The sequence below is a fragment of the Moschus berezovskii genome, chromosome 25 (assembly GCF_049115385.1).
Source record: "Moschus berezovskii isolate FMDL1 chromosome 25, NW_MosBer_1.0, whole genome shotgun sequence".
In the NCBI taxonomy this organism is placed as follows: Eukaryota; Metazoa; Chordata; class Mammalia; order Artiodactyla; family Moschidae; genus Moschus; species Moschus berezovskii.
In genome coordinates, this window is record NC_142484.1 from 208,739 (window position 1) to 231,416 (window position 22,678).

Genomic DNA, 22,678 nt, shown 5'->3' on the forward strand with positions numbered 1-22,678 from the left:
GTGTGAGAGAGAGTGTGGCTCGGGCGATCACTCCCACTGAGACTCATGGCGAGGCTGCCTGGTGCCCACGGGGTGCAGGTGGGGTCTGTGTCTCACCCAAAGACGGCCTCCTTCCAGCCTCATCAGGGAAGGCACCGCCTTCACGCTCAGCGTCAGGACTCGAGTCTGGGCCAGAAACAAGAAAGGTGCTGAAAAGACACTGACCCCTGGTGGGTGAGGGGCCGGTGAGGGGGCTTGAGAGGAAGGGAGGGTGAGCCCTGGGGCTCCTGGAGAGGCTGCAGACAGAGGCCCCAAGAGGGGAGGGTCTCGCCGGCCACTGTCCCGCTCAGACTGCAGGAACGGGAGTGTGAGAACCCATCGGGGTGACTGGGACCAGCAGCGGAGGGCCTGATCACAGCTCCCGGCTGTCACCTGGCCTCTCACCACCTCTCCGCCTCCAGTCTAGGGACCGGAAGATGGTCGGCGACATCACTGGGGCCCAGAGCTATGCCTCCACCGCCAAGTGCCTGAACATCTGGGCCCTGGTCCTGGGCATCCTTCTGACCATTGGATGGATTGTTCTTCTCATTTTTGTCTACCAGGCAGCCTACCAGATGACTTTGGAGATGATGAAAAGTAGAGGCTACTAGCCACTGTCCATGGAGGTGGTCCACGGCCTCCACTGTCCTTGGCTGGTGTTGCATCCAAGGCATGGGCCCGCCCCTCCCCCAACCCATAGGCAGCAGTTTGTAGACTCAGATTGTCAACCGTTGAATCAATAAAGTGCCCTTGTCTGTGCAGCTGCTGTGATGTCTCCTGTGGAGGGGACACTGCTGTGAGCCCAGCGGCCTCTGGGGAGCCCAGAGCGGTCAGCTGCGGGCTGACTGAGAAGGCCAGAGCAGAGCTGGTGACTTCACCCTGGTCAACAGGAACCCGCAGAGGAAAGCCCCCTTCCTCCCCTCAAACCCGGCAGGCCCTGCTGAGTGGGAGGGTCTCGCAGACACTGGGGACCCTGGGACACTGTTGGGAGCCTGGGATGCAGATGGCGAGATGGGGCCCCTCCTAGCCCAATGTGGGGAGAAAAACCCGGACAGGTATTGCTGTCTCTGACGCCCCAGGGGGAGCGGGTGGGGGACCGCACCCCGCCTGCTGAGCCACTGTGCCCTGTGCAGGCAGGGTGTCCTGGGTGTCACCCCAGAGAGGCTGGAGGAGTCCAGGCAGCCACAGGCTGCTGCTGGGGGTGACCCCACTCCATGAGCCCTCTGGGGACCCAGGCTCTTCTGGGCTCACTCAGGGGGCCCGGGGCCAGTCCTGTCCGGCTCGTGCTGAAGTCAGCAGCTCGTCACAGTGGGCTCCCCTCCGCCTGGCACCCAGAGGGGATGGACGCCCAATCCCCACCGGGCCCGACCTGGGAGCCAGGCTGGTCTGGATCCTCCCTGGATGACAGTGACTCAGATGAGGTTGCCCACTCTCTCTTGGGTCCCACATGTGAGCACAGGGGCTCAGCCTCAGGGACGCTGAGTCTTGCAGGAGGAGAGGCTGGCAGACTGCCTCTCTGAGTCCAGGAAGGACTGTCTCCCAGGCAGGGATGGGGGACAGACGTGTGACCCTGACCGCGACCTCTGACCCCCACACCAGCAGGCCAACTAGGGCTCCCCACACCCTTGTCAGGTGGACGGCAGCCATGGGGGCTGGTGGCGCTGAGTGTGACCCTCGTGAGCTTCACCGATTTGCAGTGAGGGTCCTGCTAGGTGGGAGACCCCTGGTGCAGGCCGCAAAGCCCCATGTTCTGGACCTTCTGAAAATTCACAGGAGGCCCGAGGCATTAAGCAGGGGAAACTGAGGGACCTTCCCTCGACGGCCCTGGGTGCTGACTGCCGGGTCGTGAGCAGCTGTAGTCCTCGGACCCACACCCTGGCCTGGTTGTCGGTGGGCAGTCCCGTGTCCTCTGTCATCTGTGGGTGGACGGGGCTGGTTGGGGTGGGAGACCTCGGCTGGGCTGAAAGAGTTGGGGGAGTGGGAGGACAGCGCGTGGAGGTTGGAGCCCTGGGCCGGGGTGACAGGGGGGTCAGCCTCGTGGCCGGGAGGCACCACTGGTCCCTTTTCCAAGGAGCCCGTGGGGAGAAGGCGCTGCCTCTGCTCTGCCTGGACTGGGCCTCGGAGGAATTCAGAAGACAGGGCTCCTTAGGACGCCAGGTTTGGTCCCAGCTGGGGGAGACAGAGCCGGGCAGATGAGTCCCGGGTGCGGGGTGGGCAGGTGTGCCCAGGTTTGGTCCCAGCTGGGGGAGGCAGAGCCGGGCAGATGAGTCCCGGGTGCGGGGTGGGCCGATGTGCCCAGGTTGGTCCCAGCTGGGGAAGGCAGAGCAGGGCAGATGAGTCCCGGGTGCGGGGTGGGCAGGTGTGCCCAGGTTTGGTCCCAGCTGGGGAAGGCAGAGCAGGGCAGATGAGTCCCGGGTGCGGGGTGGGCAGGTGTGCCCCTGGCCTCGCCCCTGGCTCCCTTCCTGCTGCTGCTGGTGTGGGAAGATTCTGCCTCCCCAGCCCAGCCAGCGGGGTCAGCATCGCTGGGCAGCACCCCTGCTGACTCCAGGGCTCTGCCGCCTGCTGGCTCTTCCCCACCTCGGAGGCAGGCTTTCCCAACCCCGAGGGGCGTGCCTGCCAGCCGTCCCTCCTCCTGGACTTCCTTGGTGCTGCCCCTCCCTGCACACGGTGTCAGACCCACAGGGAGAGGGGCTCCCTCCTGGCCCACCCTGGGATCACAGCCTCCCCACAGCCTCTCCAAGTCAGGGGGCTGGGGTAGGCACAGACTGGGGGGAGGGGGGACCCACGTGTGGAGTCAGGGGACAAGGGGGTGGCTCCGCTGCCCCTCTACCCGCCCCAGCCCAGCTGGTGGTGGGCGGGTCTGCCCTGCCCACTCGAGTGCCCCAGTGTCTGGAGGCCACAGCAGAGGCAGGGATGGGCTGATGTCGAGGGCAGGGCCGGGCAGGGCAGGGGCCTCTCCTCTGCCTGAGCGGCACGGGGCTTCTCTGTGGTGGTGGCCGCTGCGCTCCTGTTGCCTTCCCGGCAGAGGGGGCCTGCGGGGCCGTGCGAGGGATAGTGCTGTGAGGGCCGTGCCACAGGGTGTGAGAGGGAGCTGGGAGCCAGGAGAGCCAGGACTGAGCTGCGTCCTGGCCTGGCCGCCCTCGGAGCCCCCAGAACTCCTGCTCTTCGCTCCCTGGAAACCTCTGTTTAGCCACCAGTCAGCTGCGGCTGTGACCCTGGCCTGCTGGCGCCGCCCCCTTTGTGGAACCTCCCGAAACTGCTCTGGACCGTCCTCGCTGTGTGTAACCCCCGCCATCTGGACTTTCCTGGAGCACAGCTGACTTGCCACCCGAATCTGCATTTCTCCAACTGCAAATCCTAAGGCACCAAAGTATCTTTTTATTTGCAGGCTTCTGAGGGTTTTGTTCTCTGTTTTGTCAACAGAGCTGAGGGTGTTCTGCGCCCAGCGTGGCCCTTCCCTTGAGGAACCCACACCTCAAACCCCTGACCAGTAACTGCAACCCCAGCCCAAGGCCCCAGACAGGCCGGGCCTGAGGACTGGCCGGGCCTGAGGACTGGCCGGGCCCCGCCTAGAGCCGCAGAGCATGTGGGACAGTGCGGGGTGGGAGCAGGTGGGCTCGGGCTCACGTCCAGGCTGGGACTCTCAAGGGCCCCCTCCCCAGGTCAAAGCACAGCGCCCTCACATCCAAATGCCTCCTTTATTTCACGGTGGACAGATGCCTGTACAGGCTGCAGGAAAAAGGGGTGACTGCCTCGGGCTGTGGGCAGGGACTAGTGGCCTCCATAGTTCTGTATGAGCTCCGAGACTGCTTGAACAATCATCAGGGAGCCGGTGGACACAACGATGATGAGGACGATAATCAGAAGGAGGCCCAGGACCAGGGCCCAGATGTTCAGGCACTTGGCGGTGGAGGCGTAGCTCTGGGCCCCAGTGATGTCACCGACCATCTTCCGATCCCTAGACTGGAGGCGGAGAGGTGGTGAGGGGTCAGGTCTGTCTGACAGCCGGGCCTGTGGCTCAGGCCCTCCCCTGCCAGTCCCCCACTGCCCGTTCTTCCCAGCGGGGACCCACGCCTGCCCATCTCCTGGAGTCTGAGCACGACAGCAGCCGGTGAGCCCTCCTCCCCTTCTGGGGTCTCCATCTGCTTTCCCACAGACAGTCAGCCTCTCCAGGAGGCCCCGGGCTCACCCATCCTTCCTCTCAGGCCCCTTCACCGGCCACTCACGCACCAGGGGACAAAAGGCTGACCCTGGTGATCCCCACGCAGCCCCTGCAGCCTCATCATGACCTGCACACGCACACACACACACACACACACACACACACACACACACACACACACACAACTTGCACACAGAACAGCCCACACAAGGGCTCCCAACCCCACGTGCCATCCGGGCAGGGCCCTCTCCAGGCTCCCAGACACTTCCTTGGCGACGCCCCCAGGTGCCCACCCACCTTCACCGAGTAGGCGAACGCCACGAAGCCCAGGCAGCAGCAGTTCATGAAGACGGTGTTGAACAGGGACCACACGATGTGGTCGGGCACGGCGGTCTCGCTGCGGATGTTGATCACCGTGGTCGTCACGGGCGCCTGGCTCTGGGCCGCCCCCAGCACGGCCACCTCGTGCTCCTCCTTGAGCATCTCATAGGCTGGGGGCACCGCAGCGTGGGCCCCGGTGAATAAGGGCTGGGGTGTGCGGTTCATGGTGAGGACGGAGCCGCTGCGGTCCAGGCGCCAGCACACACTGGGACCCTCCTTTACTGAGGAGTTTCGATTTCTCCAAAGTTTCCTTTCCCTGGGCCCGTTTTGTTTTGTAAGTGGAAATGGGCCGGTCTTAGGAGGTGGGATGAACCACTGAGTGTCAGGTTACAGGGGGGTCAGTGGGAGGGAGGCTCCTTTCCCCAAGGCTGGAAGAGGCTGGAGGTTTCCTGCTACCCTCCTACCTTCTCGGCTGGGACTCCCCCCTGTCATAATAAAAAGACAGTTTAATAGAAGAAAAATAACAGGTTACCAACAGGAATGCCTCCTGTCTATGGGAGGGACCCAGAAAAGCTGAGCAACTTCCCAAAATGCTGAAGCCAGCACCTAAATGCCGTCTGAGCTCAAGATGAGAGGTTACGGCGGGCAGGAGAGGCCTCCTTGGGGAGGTTACATAGAAAAGCACAGAAGTAAGGGTGGTTTCCTGCAGAGGTCAGTCCTTGCCGCCTCCATCCATGAAAGTTTCCAGGAATGTGGTCGCCCCCTGGTCCTGGTACAATAGGGGCACCCTTACAGGGAGGTTTGCCTTGTACATTAAATGTCTCTCATAGGCTGACTTCTATTCAGCCTCAGAATTAAAAATAACCAGTTAAAATAATCAATGTACCAAAGAGGCTTATTTGGGGTTATGAATTCAACTTCCCTTAACACCCAAGTCAGGCCCTGTGTCAGCCATGCCCCCTTCCCTCTTTAGGGATGTGGTCTGGGGACGCGTCCCCAGCCTGGGGGTCTCAGGCCCAAGCCTGCTGCAGCGCCCTTGTCCCCACTCGGGGCCCCTGCCAGACCCCACTCAGCCTCACCCCCAGGCCCAGAGGAGACCCGCCCCCACCGCCAGCCCCCCAGCCACACAGGCCTTCCCTCTGAGGGGCACTGGCCCCCCAGTCCTGAGTCCCTGCTCCAGGCGGGGTTTGGGTCCTTCCTGGTTGCAGGTCACCACCCAGCAGCCCGTGTGGCCTGCCCCGAAGGAGCCTTCCGCAGTCCCCCAAGGGCTGGAGGAGCGGGACCCGGGCCGGCTGTGCAGAGGCAGACGCATGCCGGGCGCCTGGGCCTGTGTGTCCGTGCAGCCTGGCCTTTCTGCCTGCCCCGTCCCCCTCATTTCTCATGGGACCTGCGGTGGCTCCAGGGGAGCGGGCGAGCTGGCAGGACGGCTCTGGGCTTGGACCTGTGCCCCCTCCTCAGGGACACGGCAGGTCAGCTGTGTGACCAGGCCTCCGCTCTCTTCAGACTTCTTGAAAAGAGCCAGTTATTTTACCAGCAAATAGATTTACACACAGGAGTAACAGATAACTGCAATTCAGGACAAGAAAGTCATAGCAAAATCTGCAAACACATTCAGGAGACAAAGGGGAAGATGTTGCTCTATCGAGAAAAAGGAGGCACCTAGGAGGGGCGGCTGCGAAGAAAAGTCCGTCAGACAAACGTGGTGAGTAGGGTGGTGATCATTTCTGTGGTCTGCGTTGCAAGGACTATCATTGGCTGGAAGTTTCACTGGTGTGAGGAAGTGCTCCTCTTTCCTTCTAGGTTCTCTTGGCTTGTCTAAGAATGGAGTTGTCATAAGACAATTAGGACAAAATCACACAAAAGTTTAGTAACATGTATACATGGGAGAGACCCAGGAGAACTGAATCACCATCGAAATGGCCAAGACCCTCACCTTAAATACCATCTTCAAATAAAGACAAGGGAAGATGCTGGGGTAGGGTTTCGTGACTTGAAGGGGGCAATTGAACTGGAAATAGAAAAGCAAATGTTTGGGAAACAAATGTTTGCTAGGCCAGGCAGGGACACTGGGACAGACTGGACTCTGATCTCCAACAAACCTATTATCCAAATTATTTTAGGCTGTTACGGGGAGGCAACAATAAAAGCTTCCCAAATCTTCTGTTTTGTTTTCTTTTTTTAAAATAAAGAATCAGCCTAAATTAATCCTTATGCCAAAGAGAAACATTTGGGGTAGTAAGTTTTGCCCCCTCCAGTGGGCAGCGTCGTTACGGAACGCTGCAAGCAAAGCAGAACCGGCCCTGCGGCCAGCCCAGCGCTGCTGCAAGAGCCCCCCAGCTCCCTGGCTGTGCCCAGGCTTCTGGTCACGTTTTCATTGACCCAGGGGAAAAAACTCTCCAGGCAAACCTGGAGCCACATGTGCCTCCTGGAAGGTTCTGGTTAAGGTGTTATGGAGGCTCGTGACCTGCAAGAGGCCTCTGATCCCTCGTGAAGAGAAAACAGAATGTGAATACAGCACGAGCACACTGCCCTTTACCCTCCAGCTGTCAGCAGACTTGCCCAAGCACAGACACCGCTGCCAAACGGCCCCCGTGAGGGGCACTGAGGGGCGCTCGTGAGCGGTAGGGTCTGCAGACCCTCGGGTCAGAATAGAGGCGTCAGCATCAATCAACCAAGGCTACCTCAAATTATGGGTGTCCCAAAGCTGACAAATAGCCCAATTTACGTGGATTGCCCTTCAGTTATCTTACAGATCTTGTTTTCCCATCCCAGGGTAGGATTGCTTTGAAGCAAGGAATGGGGCACGGAATTAATTTAGGAATCTGAGCCCAAGTTGGAGTGGGGACAGGCCTGCAGGCCAAGCTCTCTCGCCCTCAGCGCATCAGTGATCACCTCAAACAGGAAGACATGCCCCTCTACACCTCCAGCAGGAAGGCCTCTCCCCTTCCCATCCAGCAGGAGGAAGCAGCTTTCTCTCTGCCGGCCCCGGCCCGCCAACAGCCCAGCCAGAGACCACAGAGGCCCAGCCCTTGGAAACCTCCTTCCTTTGGACCCCCGGCTTTGGACTCCGGTTATCACCGCCCCTCCCAGCTCCCCCTCCTCCCTAGAGTAGCAAGTCCTCCGTCCGGGCTCTCTGGGTTTCCGTGGGTTCCACCATGGTTTGCATATCCTGAGCTGCGTTTCCTCAGCTATTCTTGAATAAACTTGTCTTTGCTGGTGCTGACTGGGAAAAAAGTGCACAAACTAAAAGTTGAGAATTATGTTTAATTTGCAGACAAAACTGAGGCCTTAAGCCTGGGAGGCAGCCTCTCTGAGGATGAGGGAGGGGCCAGGACATATAGGAGTTTTGCAACAAAAGCCAAGTAGTCAGAAGAACATCAAAAGATTACTGTCACTTAAAGAAAAAGCAGACATCTTAAGTAACGATTGAGGACTGTTGTATGCACGGGAAGATGCAAGTGTCTGTGCTCATTGGAACATTCTTTTGGCTGCAGCTCAGCTCTCTGGGGTCAGGGTCCTGCGCTTTCCCGTCCAGAGTCCCCTCAGAGGGGCGGCTGTAGTGGCCATGGGCTTGTCCACAAACTCTTGTTTACTGATGTGGTAGGTGACATTCGATGCCTGCAAGCTTTACCTGTTCTTTCAGTTCTTGACCTACAGAGTACGCTGTGTAGTTCATATTTGTTGAATTCCAATATTCATTAGTTTCGTAAGTTTTCCTTGGGCCATAAAAGTACCCTAGAAACTATAAACCTTGTTACCTGCCTAACGGACACCTGCCTGTTTGACCCATCTGGGTCTTGAGCAGACTGGGGAGTGACATGGAAGTGTGGTGGGGGTGGCCACCCTGCACCCCCTGGGCCCTGAGGTGGTCAGTGTCCAGTCCTCTCCCAGGATGGGATGTTGGTTTGGGTTTTCCTCCCTGCTGGGCCAATTCCAGAGTCCCCCCAGCCAGCCCCACGGTTGTGGCTCTTACCAGAAGCCACTGACCCCACGTGAGGACAGCCCAGCGCCACCTGCTTCGGTGTCTATCACACCTTGAGGTGGGGGGTGACTGCTGGGGTGGGGGGCCACCCATTGCCCAGTGGCCACACTGGAAGCTAGACTTGGGTCAGGCCCCAGCGTGAATTCACCGTCAACAACACTCTGCCATTTTGTCATCTGTCATCCCTTTTGTCATTTTGTTGCTCTTTACCTTCACTTTGTATGCTAAGTAACTCAGTCGTGTCCAACTCTTTGTAACCCCATGGACTGTCGCCCTCCAGGCTCCGCTGCCCGTGGAATTTCCCAGGCGAGAAGTGGAGTAGGTAGCCATTCCCTTCTCCAGGGGATCTTTCCTGACCCAGAGATGGAACCCAGGTCTCCTGCATTGCAAGCAGATTCTTTACCCTCTGAGCCGCCAGGGATTGTTTTTGTATTTTTTAGCTGGCATCTATGTTCAACTGATACATGCAAAACTTATCTGCTCGATTTTTAACACCAGAGGCACCGTGAAGCTCATACACTTATGACGCAACATGTCCCAGAGCTGCAGCCAGCTCACCCACACCTGGGGCTGGCCTCTCAGTCACTAGGAACATGAGCCAGTTGTGAGTGACTACACAGAAAAATAGTGGGGTGGGGAGTTCTCAAAGCCCATCTCTCACAAAAGCAGGAAAAAACCTGCAAAAAATATCAGAATCAACATTTTCAGCCTCTGAAAGTAGAGGAAGTCTTGCAGAAATCAGAGGAGTGCTTAATCGAGAAAAAATAGTGTAATTTCAGTACAGAGCTGTGCGGCATTTTAACTTAGCCTGGTTCCATCCCTCGTGTCTAAGCTCTGCGGCAGCCTTGCAGACAGCAGCCTGTAAATCGTTTCAGACTCTCGCCAAAGTCCGAAGAGTCAGGAGCACTTCCTAACTCATTCTGTGAGGCCAGAATCACGCAGACACCAAAGTCAGAGAGAGAGACTACAAAGAAAAACAAAAACCAATATCCCTTATGAATACAGGTGTAAAAATCCTCGGCAAATTCCAGCAAACTGAATCCAACATATTATATATACACCATGACTGTTACCAACTGGAGCTGGAACCAAATTCAAGGTCAGCTGCTCATCACTCCATACGCAATGTTTGACAGACAAGTTTTGTTGGTGGGAGACGGAAGACGACTTATTCAGGAAGCTGGCAACCTGGGGAGATGGCAGACTGGTGTCCCCCAAACCACTTCTGAGTTGCCGATCAGGGCAAGCGGTTTTCAAGGAAAGCGTCAAGGGTTTGCAGGTGGTGGCTACGTGGAGAGCAGCACAGTCAGCTCTGACCAGCGTCCTGAAATTGGTGGTGCAGTGTCTGGTGAGCATCATCTTATTTGGAGTGCAGTGAGTCCTCAGCTCCAGGGTCGGGTTGTTCCTGTTTTCTTGAGGCCAGTTTTCGGAAGTGTGCCACGTGGAGCAGCTTACGTCCCGATACAGTCTGGTCATCGTGCAGCTAGCTTTTTCCCGCTGCTGGCAGTTTGCAGTTCAGTGCAGTTGCTCAGTCACGTCCAACTCTTTGCAACCCCATGGACTGCAGCACGCCAGGCCTCCCTGTCCATCATCAACTCCTGGGGGTTACTCAAACTCATGTCCATCAAGTCAGTGATGCCATCCAACCATCTCATTCTCGGTTTTCCCCTTCTCCTCCCGCCTTCAATCTTTCCCAGCATCAGGGTCTTTTCAAATAGTCAGTTCTTCACATCAGGTGGACAAAGTATTGGAGATTCATCTTCAGCATCAGTCCTTCCAATGTATATTCAGGACGGATTTCCTTTAGGATGGACTGGTTGGATCTCCTTGCCATCCAAGTGACTCTCCTCCCAACACCACAGTTCAAAAGCATTAGTTCTTCAGGGCTCAGCTTTCTTTATAGTCCAACTCTCACATCCACACAAGACCCTGGAAAAACAGTAGTTTTGACTTGATGGACCTTTGTTGGCCAAGTAATATCTCTGCTTTTTAATATGCTGTCTTGGTTGAACATAGCTTTTCTTCCAAGGAGCAAGCATCTTTTAATTTCATGGCTTCAATCACCATCTGCAGTGATTTCGGAGCCCCAAAAAATAAAGTCTCTCACTGTTTTCATTGTTTCCCCGTCTATTTGCCATGAAGTGATGGGACCAGATGCCATGATCTTAGTTTTATGAATGTTGAGCTTTAAACCAACTTTTTCACTCTCCTCTTTCATTTTCATCAAGAGGCTCTTTAGTTCTTCTTTGCTTTCTGTCATAAGGGTGGTGTCATCTGCATATCTGAGGTCATTGATATTTCTCCCAGCAGTTTTGATTCCAGCTTGTCCTTCAGCCAGCCTGGCATTTCTCATGATGTACTCTGTATATAAGTTAAATAAGCAGGGTGACAATATACAGCCTTGACATACTCCTTTCCCAATTTGGAATCAGTCCACTGTTTCGTGCCCAGTTTTAACTGTTGCTTCTTGACCTGCATACAGATTTCTCAGGAGGCAGGTCAGGTGGTCTGGTATTCCTATCTCTTGAAGAATTTTCCACAGTTTATTGTGATCCACATAGTCAAAGGCTTTGGCATAGTCAATAAAGCAGTAGATTATTTTCTGAAATTCTCCTGCTTTCGCGATGACCCAATGGATTGCCTGGTTTTCTGTGATTTGGTTTCAGTGTGTCTGCCCTCTGATGCCCTCTGGCAACACCTACCATCTTACTTGGGTCTCTTTTACCTTGGACTTGGGGTATCTCTTCACGGCTGCTCCAGCAAAGCACAGCTGCTGCTCCTTACCTTGGACAAGGGGTGTCTCCTCACAGCTGCCCCTCCTGACCTTGGACGTGGAGTAGCTCCTCTCGGTCCTCCCGCGCAGCCACTGCTCCTTGGATGTGGGGTTGCTCCTTTCGGCTGCCGCCCCTGACCTCGGGCGTGGGTACCTCTTAACTTCCTACTTTTGCATTCCAGTCCCCTATAATGAAATGGACATCCTTTTTCAGTGTTAGTTCTAGAATGTCTTGTAGTTCTTCATAGAACTGTTCAACTTCAGCTTCTTTTAACATCAGTCGTTGAGGCATAGACTTGGATTAGTGTGGTATTGAATAGTTTGCCTTGGAAAAGAACAGTTCATTCTGTCATTTTTGAGACTGCATCCAAGTACTGCATTTTGGACTCTTGTTGACTATGATGGCTACTCCCTTTCTTCTAAGGGACTCTTGCCCACAGTAGTAGATACAATGGTCATCTGAGTTAAATTCACCCATTCCAGTCCCTTTTAGTTCACTGAATCCTAAAATATCTATGTTCACTCTTTCCATCTCCTGTTTGACCACATCCAATTTGCCTTGATTCATGGTCCTAACATTCCAGGTTCCCATGCAATATTGCTTTTACAGCATCGGACCTTGCTTCTATCACCAGGCACATCCACAACCAGGTGTTGTTTTTCCTCTGGCTCCATCTCTTCATTCTTTCTGGAGTTATTTCTCCACTGATCTCCAGTAGCATACTGGGCACCTACCAACCTGGGGAGTTCATCTTTCAGTGCCTATTTTTTGCCTTTTTGTACTGTTCGTGGGGTTCTCAAGGCAAGAACACTGAAGTGGTTTGCCATTCCCTTCTCCAATTTAGTATCAGTATCTGTGAAACAGCTATGGAGTGTGCAGCAGACATTGTTGTCTACACTCTTCAGGGAGGAACTAAAGATTCTGCGACTGATGGATGATGGCTGATTCACGGTTTAAATTGTTATCTGCTTTTCTAGCCCAACTGCTGTTATTTTTATCACTACATATTCACATCTTTTAGATTAATTCTTGAACCAGGCTTTTGTGACTCAGGGGAGGTCCCTAAGAGACTAAGTCTTTTTCTACAAATAAGAACCCAGTCACATGGAGGGGCCTTTGTACCTGGGAGAGCCCCTGCAGGTTCCTGCTGGGTTTCATGACCAAGAGGGATTTATTCCAGAAGTGCAACCATGGTTTAAGAATACAAGTCAATTAATAAAGTCAAAGTAATTAATTAGTTCAGTTCAGTCGCTCAGTCGTGTCCGAATCTTTGCGACCCCATGAATCACAGCACGCCAGGCCTCCCTGTCCATCACCAACTCCTGGTGTTCACTCAAACTCATGTCCATTGAGTCGGTGATGCCAGCCATCTCATTCTCTGTCGTCCTCTTCTCCTCCCACCCCCAATCCCTCCCAGCATCAGAGTCTTTCCCAATGAGTCAACTCGTCGCATGAGGTGGCCAAAGTATTGGAGTTTCAGCTTTAGCATCGGTCCTTCCAATGAACACCCAGGACTGATCTCCTTTAGGATGGACTGGTTGGACTTCCTTGCAGTCCAAGGGACTCTCAAGAGTCTTCGCCAACACCACAGTTCAAAAGCATCGATTCTTCGGTGTTCAGCTTTCTTCACAGTCCAACTCTAATAAATGAAGAAAAAACACTATGTGATTATCACAATTACTGCAGACAAAGCATCTGACAAAAATCCAACAACATTTCATTGTAGAAGCATTTCAAAAGAAACAAGCACTTCTTAAACTTGAAAGAGGACATCTACAGAAAAGGTACAGCTCATATCACACTTAAAGGTGAAAGACTGAAAGCTTCTCGAAACTTTAGACTGCTTTGGGAAGTATATAGTCATTTTCACAGTACTGATTCTTCCGGCCCAAGAACATGGCATGCCTCTCCATCCGTCCATGTCGTTTTGATTTCTCTCGTCGGTGGCTCACAGTTCTCTGAGTGCAGGTCTTTTGTCTCCTTAGGTAGGCTTATTCCTAGGTATTTTGCTGTTGTTGTTGTTGCTGTGGTGAATGGGACAGTTTCCTTAATTTCTCTTTCTGATTTTTTGTTGTGTATGGTATATAGGAATGCATCTTTATCAAATTGCCAATGGCATTTTTCACAGAACTAGAACAAAAATTTTACAGTTGGTTTAGTAATGCAAAAGACCCCAAACAGCCAAAGCAATCTTGGGAAACAAAACAGAGCTGGAGGAATCAGGCTTCCTCCAGCTGATTCCTTCCTGTAGGAATTCCTTCCTGGAGGAATCTGACTTCAGACTATACTACAAAGTTACTGTAATCAAGACAGTATGGTACCGGCACAAAAATAGAAACATAGATCAAGGAAATAGGGCAGAAAGCTCAGAGATAAACCCACACCAATGGGCACCTCATCTTTGACAAAGGAGCAAAACTATACAATGGAGAAAAGACAGCCTCTTCAAGACATGGTGCTGAGGAACCTGGACAGCTACATGTGAAAATGAAATGAGAACAGCTCCTGGCCCCCCCACTGGCCCCGCGGGAAGTCTCTGCACTCATGGGGTTGCAGTGACCTGTCGCTGATCGGTGGCCCCTCCCCAGGCCCAGCATGTGCCTGTTGTGGCAGAGGGCGCTGCTGGCAGCTGGCTTGGGGTGGTCCTGGTGGTGGCAGTCCAGCTGGGGCAGCAGGTGCTGGCATGCCGGTGGTGTTGGGGTCCATGGGGCCTCTGGTGGGCCATGCAGTTGGAGCAGGACTTAGGGATGGTGGGCATGAACTGCACGGAATTCCGCTAGGGCAAGGCCATGCCCCTCATCTTTGTGGGCGGCATGCCCCAGGGTGGCACCATGCTGGAAGCCTGTGCCAGTGCACTGGGGAGAGGGGACCACATCATTCCCTGCACGCTGGCTGTGCACCAGGCCTGGTCCAAGTGAGGCTGAGAGAAGCTACAGCCAGATGAGGCAGGCATGACAAGCAAGGCGCTGGACACCGCCACGCAGGCCTTCATCCTGGGGGTGATCGCCTAGCATTGGGAGCCAGCCTGCATCCTCTGTGACAAACACTCCTTCGCCCTCAAGTCCTACATCAACCTGTCGGCCTCTTCCCAACTCCAAGTTCCTGCTGGTGGTGCAGGACAGCCTTTGTGTACTCCCTGGTCATCCGCAAGGTAACCATCGCTGGCTTCTACCCTAGCAGCTACCACAACTGCCTCACCGAGTGGAGCAGGCCATCGAGGCGATGTATGCCCCGAGCATGGAAGAGGGCAAGGACAAGTGCCTGCTGTGTCCTACGAGAAGCTGGTGCTGTACGCCTAACGCTCCCTCAAGCTCATCCTCTGCAACAACAGCATCCCGCACCAGCACGACCTCATCTGCAAGCCCTGCAGCCCAAGTCCAAGATCGAACTCCACAGACCAGGTCCTCAAGCCTGCGAACCTGGAAGTTCTCTCCAAGTGGACTGGCCACATTCCTGGGGATGTGTTGAGGGACATGGGCCAGATGGCCCCCATGCTGGCCCAGCTCAGCTATGACCGTTTGCAAACCCACCCAATTACTACAACCCCACCACCACCCATGGTCATCAACCACACACACCAGGCCTTGAAACAGGGACAATAAAACACCGCTCAGTCTCAAAGGCTACTTTCAGGTGAAAAAGAACAGCACCTCTTCCCACCTAAGAAGCTCGTGATTTCCAGATCTCTGCAAATGGCTTTGTTGCCAGGAGAAACTGCATTAGGGTGGAAATTGGGCCTTTAATCCAAGCATATTGTTTCCTGTTATATTAATCGCCAAAACAGGACTGCTCATGAGGATGGCATACGCATATGTTTGCAAAAGCTGAATTATTGAAAACTTACCTCACCAGACTCTATCTTAGCACAGTTTGGGGTAGAGAACCAAGAGTGTGAAAGTAGTCTGGTTTTTGAAACTTTGGTATTTTACATTTTTCCCCTTGAAAACTATTTTTAAGAAATGGATTTGCAGGACTGCCTTGGTGGCTTTGTCTGCAGGAAAAAGGCCCACCACCTGCACCTCTCCTGTAGACGCTTGTTTTTAATTCAAAGAGTCTATTTAAGAATTTAATATATGAGGTCTTCTTTGGTTCTCCTTTTCTCTTTGGTTCTACTCAGTCTCACAGAGGAAATACATATGTATATATATGTATGTGTGTGTGTGTGTGTAATTTGAATAAACTGAATGGGGGAAAACACTCCCTAACACCAAAATAAACCAAAATGTGTTAAAGACCTAAATGTAAGGCCAGAAACTGTAAAAACTCTTAGAGGAAAACATAGAACACTCTGATATAAATTGCGGCAAGATTTTCCTTGATCCACCTCCTAGAGTAATGGAAATAAAAGCAAAAACCAACAAACAAATGGGACCAACAGTTAGAACTGGACATGAAACAACAGACTGGTTCAAAATTGGGAAAGGAGTACAACAAGGCTGCATATTGCCACCCTGTTTGTTTAACTCATATCCGGAGTACATCATGCAAAATGCCTGACTGCATAAATCACAAGCTGGAATCAAGGTTGCCAGGAGAAATATCAACAACCTCAGATATGCAGGTGATACGACTCTAATGGCAGAAAGTGAAGAGGAACAGAGGAGCCTCTGGATGACTGTGAAAGAGGAGAGTGAAGAAGCTGGCTCAAAACTCAACAATAAAAAAAATAAGATCCTGGCACCCAGTCCCATCACTTCACGGCAAATAGATGGGGAAACAGTGGAAACAGTGACAGACTTTATTTTTGGGGGCTCCAAAATCACTGCAGACGGTGACTGCAGCCATGAAATTAAAAGATGCTTGCTCCTTGGAAGGAAAGTTATGATAAACCTAGACAGCATGTTAAAAATCAGAGATATTAGTTTGCCAACAAATGTCCATCAAGTCTAGGCTATGGTTTTTCCAGTAGTCAGGTATGGATGTGAAAATTGGACTATAAAGAAAGCTAAGCAGTGAAGAATTGATGCTTTTGAACTGTGGTGTTGGAGAAGACTCTTGAGAGTCCCTTGGACTGCAAGGAGATCCAACCAGTCCATCCTGAAGGAAATCAGTCCTGAATATTCACTGGAAGGACTGATGTTGTAGCTGAAACTCCAATATTTTGGCCACCTGATACGAAGAGCTGACTCATTTGAAAAGACCCTGATGCTGAGAAAGATTGAAGGTGGAAGAAGGGAATGACAGAGGATGAGATTGTTGGATGACATCACCGACTCAACAGACATGAGTTTGAGTAAACTCGGAGTTGGTGATGGACAGGGAGGCCTGGCATGCTGCGTTCCATGGGGTCGCAAAGAGTCGGACACAACTGAGAGATTGAACTGAACTGAACTAAACCTTGTGACTAATCTTGTTATCTTAAAACTTGTATACTTTGGGAGTGGGTCTGCTAAGACCTTTCTATTGTTAGTTCTAAACTTGATAATTTAAGATGCATGTTATGAGAGTGGGTCTGATAAGAGTATATAAGGCCTTGCTAAGACTAGCAGGGGGGCACTCTCCACCCTCTTCTGATTCTATGTCAGAAGGTTTCTCTGTCCCTTTTCAGGGCTTCCCTGGTGGCTCAGATGGTAAAGCGTCTGCCTGCGATGTGGGAGACCAGGGTTTGATCCCTGGGTTGGGAAGATCCCCTGGATAAGGAAATGGCAACCCACTCCAGTATTCTGGCCTGGAAAATTCCACGGAGGAGCCTGGTAGGTTACAGTCCATGGCGTCACAAAGAGTTGGACATGACTGAGTGACTTCACTTTCTTTCACTTTCATACTTTAATAAAACTCTGATACAAAAAAGCTCTTGAGATATCAAAACTAAATCCTTGGAGATCAAGAATCTGACACCATTCGCCACAAGCTATCACAACCATATGCAAAACAGGTAGCTAGTGAGAAATTGCTGCCTAACACAGGGGGCTCAGTCTGGGGCTCTGAGATGACCTAGGGCAGTGGGGTGGGGGTGGGGGGTTGGGGGGCTCAGGATGGAGGAGATAGACATGCCCTTATAGCTGATTCACGCTGTTGTACAACAGAAAGCAATGTAACGTTGTAAATCAATTGTCCTCCAGTGTAAAATAATAAGAAGAAGAAAGACTTCAAGCTTCCCCTGAGATCAGAAACAAGATGAAGCTGTCTGCTTGAATCCAGCATCATTCTGAAGGTTCTAAGAAAGGCAGTGAGACAGGAAATGAAAAGGGAGTGGGTGCATACCGTTCAGAAATGAAGTGCCGAGAAGTCCCTGCAGGGAGACGCCCAGCTCCGGCGCAACCGACCACGTGCAGAATCGTGGCTGAGAGGAGCTACCCTGCGCCCAGGGTTAGGGCAGTGGCCGAGAGGAGCTGTACCACATCCAGGAGGCGGTGGCTGCTTGGGCACCGGAGGGCCGAGAGTAGCTGCTCCACATTCAAAGCAGGAGGGGCGGCCTTGAGGAGATACCCCTCGTCCAAGGTAAGGTACAGTGGCTGCACCTTGCTGGAGCAGCTGGGAAGAGATACTCCACGACCAAGTGGAATAAAGAATCCAGCGTTCTGGGGAGGAAGGAACAAGATGGCGGAGGGATAAGACGGCGAGACCACTTTCTCCCCCACAAATTCATCAAAAGAACATTTGAACGTGGAGTAGAGTCCACAAAACAACTTCTGAATACTGGCAGAGGACATCAGGCTCCCAGAAAAGCAGCCCATTGTCTTCTAAAGGAGAGAGAAGAAATCCAGCTCCACCCACCAGAACACCGACACATGCTTCCCTAACCAGGGAACCCGGACAAGTCACCCGTCCAACCCCACACACAGCAAAGAAACTACATAATAAAGAGAAAAAACTGCAAGAAGAGGGAAAGGCCACCCCAAGCAAAGCAATATAAGCAAGATAAAGAGGCAGAGAAATACCCAGCAAGTAAAGGAACAAGATAATTGCCCACCAATACAAACAAAAGAAGAAGATATAGGGAATTTACCTGATAAAGAATTTCAAATTTTGATGGTGAAAATGATTCAAAATCTTGAAAGCAAAATGGAGTTACAGATAAATAACCTGGAGAAAAGGATTGAGAAAATGGAAGAAAGATTTAATAAGGACTTAGAAGAAATAAAAAAGAGTCAATATACAATGAATAATGCAATAGATGAGATCAGAAACACTCTGGAGGGAACAAACAGTAGAATAACAGAGGCAGAAGACAGGATAAGCGAACTAGAAGATAGAATTGTAGAAATAAATGAAACAGAGAGGAGAAAAGAAAAACAAATTAAAAGAAATGAGGACAATATTAGAGACCTCTGGGACAATGGTAAACGCTCCAACATTCGAATCATAGGAGTCCCAGAAGAAGAAGACAAAAAGAAAGACCATGAGAGAATACTTGAGGAGATAATAGTTGAAAACTTCCCTAAAATAGGGAAAGAAATAATCACCCAAGTCCAAGAAACCCAGAGAGTCCCCAACAGGATAAACCCAAGGCGAAATACTCCAAGACACATATTAATCAAATTAACAAAGATCAAACACAAAGAACAAATATTAAAAGCAGCAAGGGAAAAGCAGCAAATAACACATAAGGGGATTCCCATAAGAATAACAGCTGATCTTTCAACAGAAACTCTTCAGGCCAGAAGGGAGTGGCAAGACATACTTAAAGTGATGAAAGAAAATACCCTACAGCCCAGATTACTATACCCAGCAAGGATCTCATTCAAATATGAAGGAGAAATCAAAAGCTTTACAGACAAGCAAAAGCTGAGGGAATTCAGCATCACCAAACCAGCTCTCCAACAAATGCTAAAGGATCTTCTATAGACAGGAAACACAGAAAGAGTGTATAAACTTGAATCCAAAGCAATAAAGAAAATGGCTACGGGATCGTACTTATCAATAATTACCTTAAACGTAAATGAGTTGAAATTTTCAAAAAGACTAGGAAACAATTCTCATAGCCATCAATAGTTCAGTGTTGAGTTCATGAATAGTTTTTAAAGTTTGGGACAAACTGTAGTATTTGCTATTTGAAGTACTATTTGTAATTGGCATATTACGATGTAACATTGGTCTTCATTTCCAACTTAAAACGCCTAAAAATGCCTAACAGGTTTTTAGATTTGTGAATTTTAGTTGAAATGTATTTTACAATGTTACTAAACCTGCAGAAATATTGAAATATTTCAGAGAAAAATAAAATAAAATAAAACATGCACTTCAAAAAAAAAAAAAAAAAGAAATGAAGTGCCTTGGAAATATCTCTATATGCAGATGACATGACTTTGTGTGTAGAAAATCCTATGGAAACCACAAAAATCTATTAAAGAGATTAGCAAAGTTGCAGGTGACAAAATCAACATCCAAAAACTACTAGTAATGATTAACTAATGATTATAATTAAGAAAATAATTCCATTTGTAATAGTATTTTTAAAATACTTAGTAAAAAAAAAAATTTATCCAAGTAGGTGTATGACCTGTATGCTGAAAACTCAGATCATTGCTGAAAGGAATTTAAAAAGCCTAAATAAATGAAAAGACATCTATGCTCACAGAGCTGAGCTCTTAGGCAACACTCCACAAATGACCTTCAGTTTCAACACAATCAGTATCAAAATTCCCACAGTTTTTACTTTTTTTTTCCAGAAACAGATCGGTTGATCCTAAAATCCACATGGAATTGCGAGGCCGAAACAATCTTGAAAAAGAATAACACAGTTAGGGGCTCATGCTTCCTGATTCCAGAATCACTACAAAGCTGCAGTCATCGAGGCGCTGTGTTCTGCTGTAAGATATACACATGGACTGTGGGACGGAAACTAGAGTCCATGATAAGCCTATATGTAGATGGTCAAGTGAGGCAGCCAGGTTGCCAGGACTGTTCACAGTTAGTGCAGATGTGGATGTCACGTGGAGAGGGAAAAGCTGGACCCTTGCCTCACGGTTCATACAAAATTAACTCAAAATGGATGCAGTGAGTCAGGCCGTGACCTGGGGCCCTTTGCTACAGGGCTTACACCTGGACCAGCTTCTCCTAGAGCAACAGAGAGACTGTGAGTGGGCAGCTGGGGCGAGGCATGGACAGCCAGGCACAAAAAGCCCAAAACACAGCTGCCAACGCAGCGGCTGAGCCCCGTCTGTGACCCCCACCCCCACCCCTGCGCAGCACCGGTGGCAGCTATGGGCTGGCCGACCACCAAAGCCACCCTGCAGGCCGGCCCACCCATCTGCCCACACCCTCACCTCATTTAAGGGGCCAGCGTGCCCCATTCGGGAGTGAACATGGGCCCCTGTTGCTTGTTTTTGCTCCCTCCATCTGAAGCAGGGGCCCCAGTAAAGCCATGCCTCAATTCCTCATCTGGCCTCGTATCAATTTCTACAATTAAGGAGTCTGGGAGCCTGGGCTGGTAACAGTAGGATCTAGTATAAAAGCTGAACTGCAAAACCATTAGAAAGAAACCCAGTGTGACTGTGGCTCGGGCAGTGGTTTCTTAACTACATCACAAGCAACTCAAGAAAACACAGATAAATTGTAGTTTGCCAATTAAAAATGTTTGTGCCTCAAAGGACACTCAAGAAAGTGAAAAGACAATCTAAAGAATGGGAGAGAATTTGGAATTCGTGTATCTGACAAGGGACTAGTTTTCAGAATATAAAAGAACTGCAATTCAGCAACAGCAAGACCCACAGACCAGGAGTCAGTGGACAAAGGCCCGAGCAGACATTTCCCGGTGACACGTGACCGGCTGGTGGGCAGAAGCCATGCTCGGCACCATTGGCAGGCAAGGACGTGCCCATAGACCACCACCATGGGGACAGCTGCCGTGGTTTGTGAGGTGAAACCCCTGTTGGTGAGGATACAGAATGGTTCATCTCTCCTCCGAAGCTGGCAGCAAGGGAAAACGATGCACTCGCTACGGAAAACAGTTTGGCGGGGGGCCTCAGTGCATACCGAAGAGAACTGAAAATGTGAGGTTACGGAAAACCTTGACCACAAAAGTTTCTAAGCATTATTCATAATAGCCAAAAACTGGAAATTGTCAAATGTCCATAGGTTGATGAAGAAAGAAAATATGGTATCCTCTTACAGTACAACATTAACCAGCCATAAAGAAACAGAGTTCTGATGCAGCCTACAGCATGGATGAACCTTCAAAACGTTATGCTCAGTGAAATACTACAGAAACAAAAGGCGCATAATTTATATGAAATACCCCGAAAAGGAAAACCCATGCTGAGAGAGCAGACTGGTGTTTGAAGGAACGCGATGAGTTGAAGGGGTTAGGGAGGGCCACTTAATGGGAATGGGGCTCCCTTGCCCTAAGGCAGGCGGCAGAGTGGCTGTTGGAGCTGGACTGTGGCGGCTGTAACATTACACCAAAAATATGCGAGAGAAGCTCACTTGTACGCTTTCTGTGGGTAAAACAAAAACTGTTCTCTTCTGCAAATTTCAGGTGACTAAAACTTAAGCCATATAACCAATAAATAAAAGTACACTGAACCAAAGGTGTGACTGTCACCTGGCAGGGACCTCCTACGTGTCACCGTCAGCGCTGCACTGCCGGTCATCCTCATCTATAGATCGGCCCCTGGGGAGAAGCTGCTGGAGGCTGAGCTTCGGCCCCTCTCCAACCAGAAGCGGGGGGCCTGCTGGGGGCCCGAGACCGCGGGGGAGCCTCACCCCATGCGGTCGAGGATGCAAGCCTGTGGGTGTTCGTCCCGCCCAGGCCGACCCCGTCCTCTGATGGCCCGGCACGCACATCAGCTCTGGCTGAAGGACGGCCTGCTGGGTCAGTGCCACCCAGCAGGAACGCAGAGCACACAAGACACCTCCACAAGGAGGGCTTAACAGGAGGCCGCGGCACAGAGCACAGCTGCCAAGGGAGACAGGAGGTGGCGGACACAGGCAGCAGCTGACCCCTCTGAGGGCAACCAGGGAGGAGGCGGAAATGGCCACAACCCAGACACCTGGAGGAGGCCCAGGGTCAGAGCGCCAGGCCTCGGGGTGGTGTGGGGGCCGTGGGGGCACCCGGAGGCTGGCCTGGGAGCCTCGCCCCAACGGGACCCAACCAGTGTGCTGGCCTTGCTCCTAACAGGACGGTCCAGGCCTGGCCGTCTCCTCCCGCAGCCTCATGCACAGGTGCGGACAGAGATGGGACAGCACGTGGCCCTGCGTCTGACGAGAGCAGAGGCCTGGCCACACAGCCAACCCGCCATGTCCCTGAGGAGCCCCAAGCCCGGAGCCATCCCACCAGCTCGCCCGCTCCCCTGGAGCCACCGCGGGTCCCATGAGAAATGAGGGGGACGGGGCAGGCAGGAAGGCCGGGCTGCACGGACACGCAGGCCCAGGCGCCCGGCAGACGTCCCGCTCCTCCAGCCCTTGGGGGACCGTGGGAGGCTCCTTCAGGGCAGGCCACACGGGCTGCTGGGTGGTGACCTGCAACCAGGAAGGACC

General features: G+C 51.7%; 1 protein-coding gene and 1 pseudogene across 1 annotated transcript; one reads left to right on the forward strand and one right to left on the reverse strand.

Annotated features, from left to right (window-relative positions):
* Positions 1–3,697: 3,697 nt before the first annotated feature.
* LOC129548398 (interferon-induced transmembrane protein 3-like) lies at positions 3,698–4,825 on the reverse strand. The gene is made up of 2 exons (XM_055414916.2): positions 4,478–4,825; positions 3,698–3,981 (listed from the first exon to the last, which is right to left on the reverse strand). Exons 1-2 carry the CDS (start codon positions 4,724–4,726, stop codon positions 3,790–3,792), a joined length of 441 nt encoding a protein of 146 aa, XP_055270891.2. The 5' UTR covers positions 4,727–4,825; the 3' UTR covers positions 3,698–3,789.
* A 9,027-nt stretch (positions 4,826–13,852) lies between these two features.
* Positions 13,853–14,932, forward strand: LOC129548399 (protein-tyrosine sulfotransferase 2 pseudogene; annotated as a pseudogene).
* Positions 14,933–22,678: the final 7,746 nt, after the last annotated feature.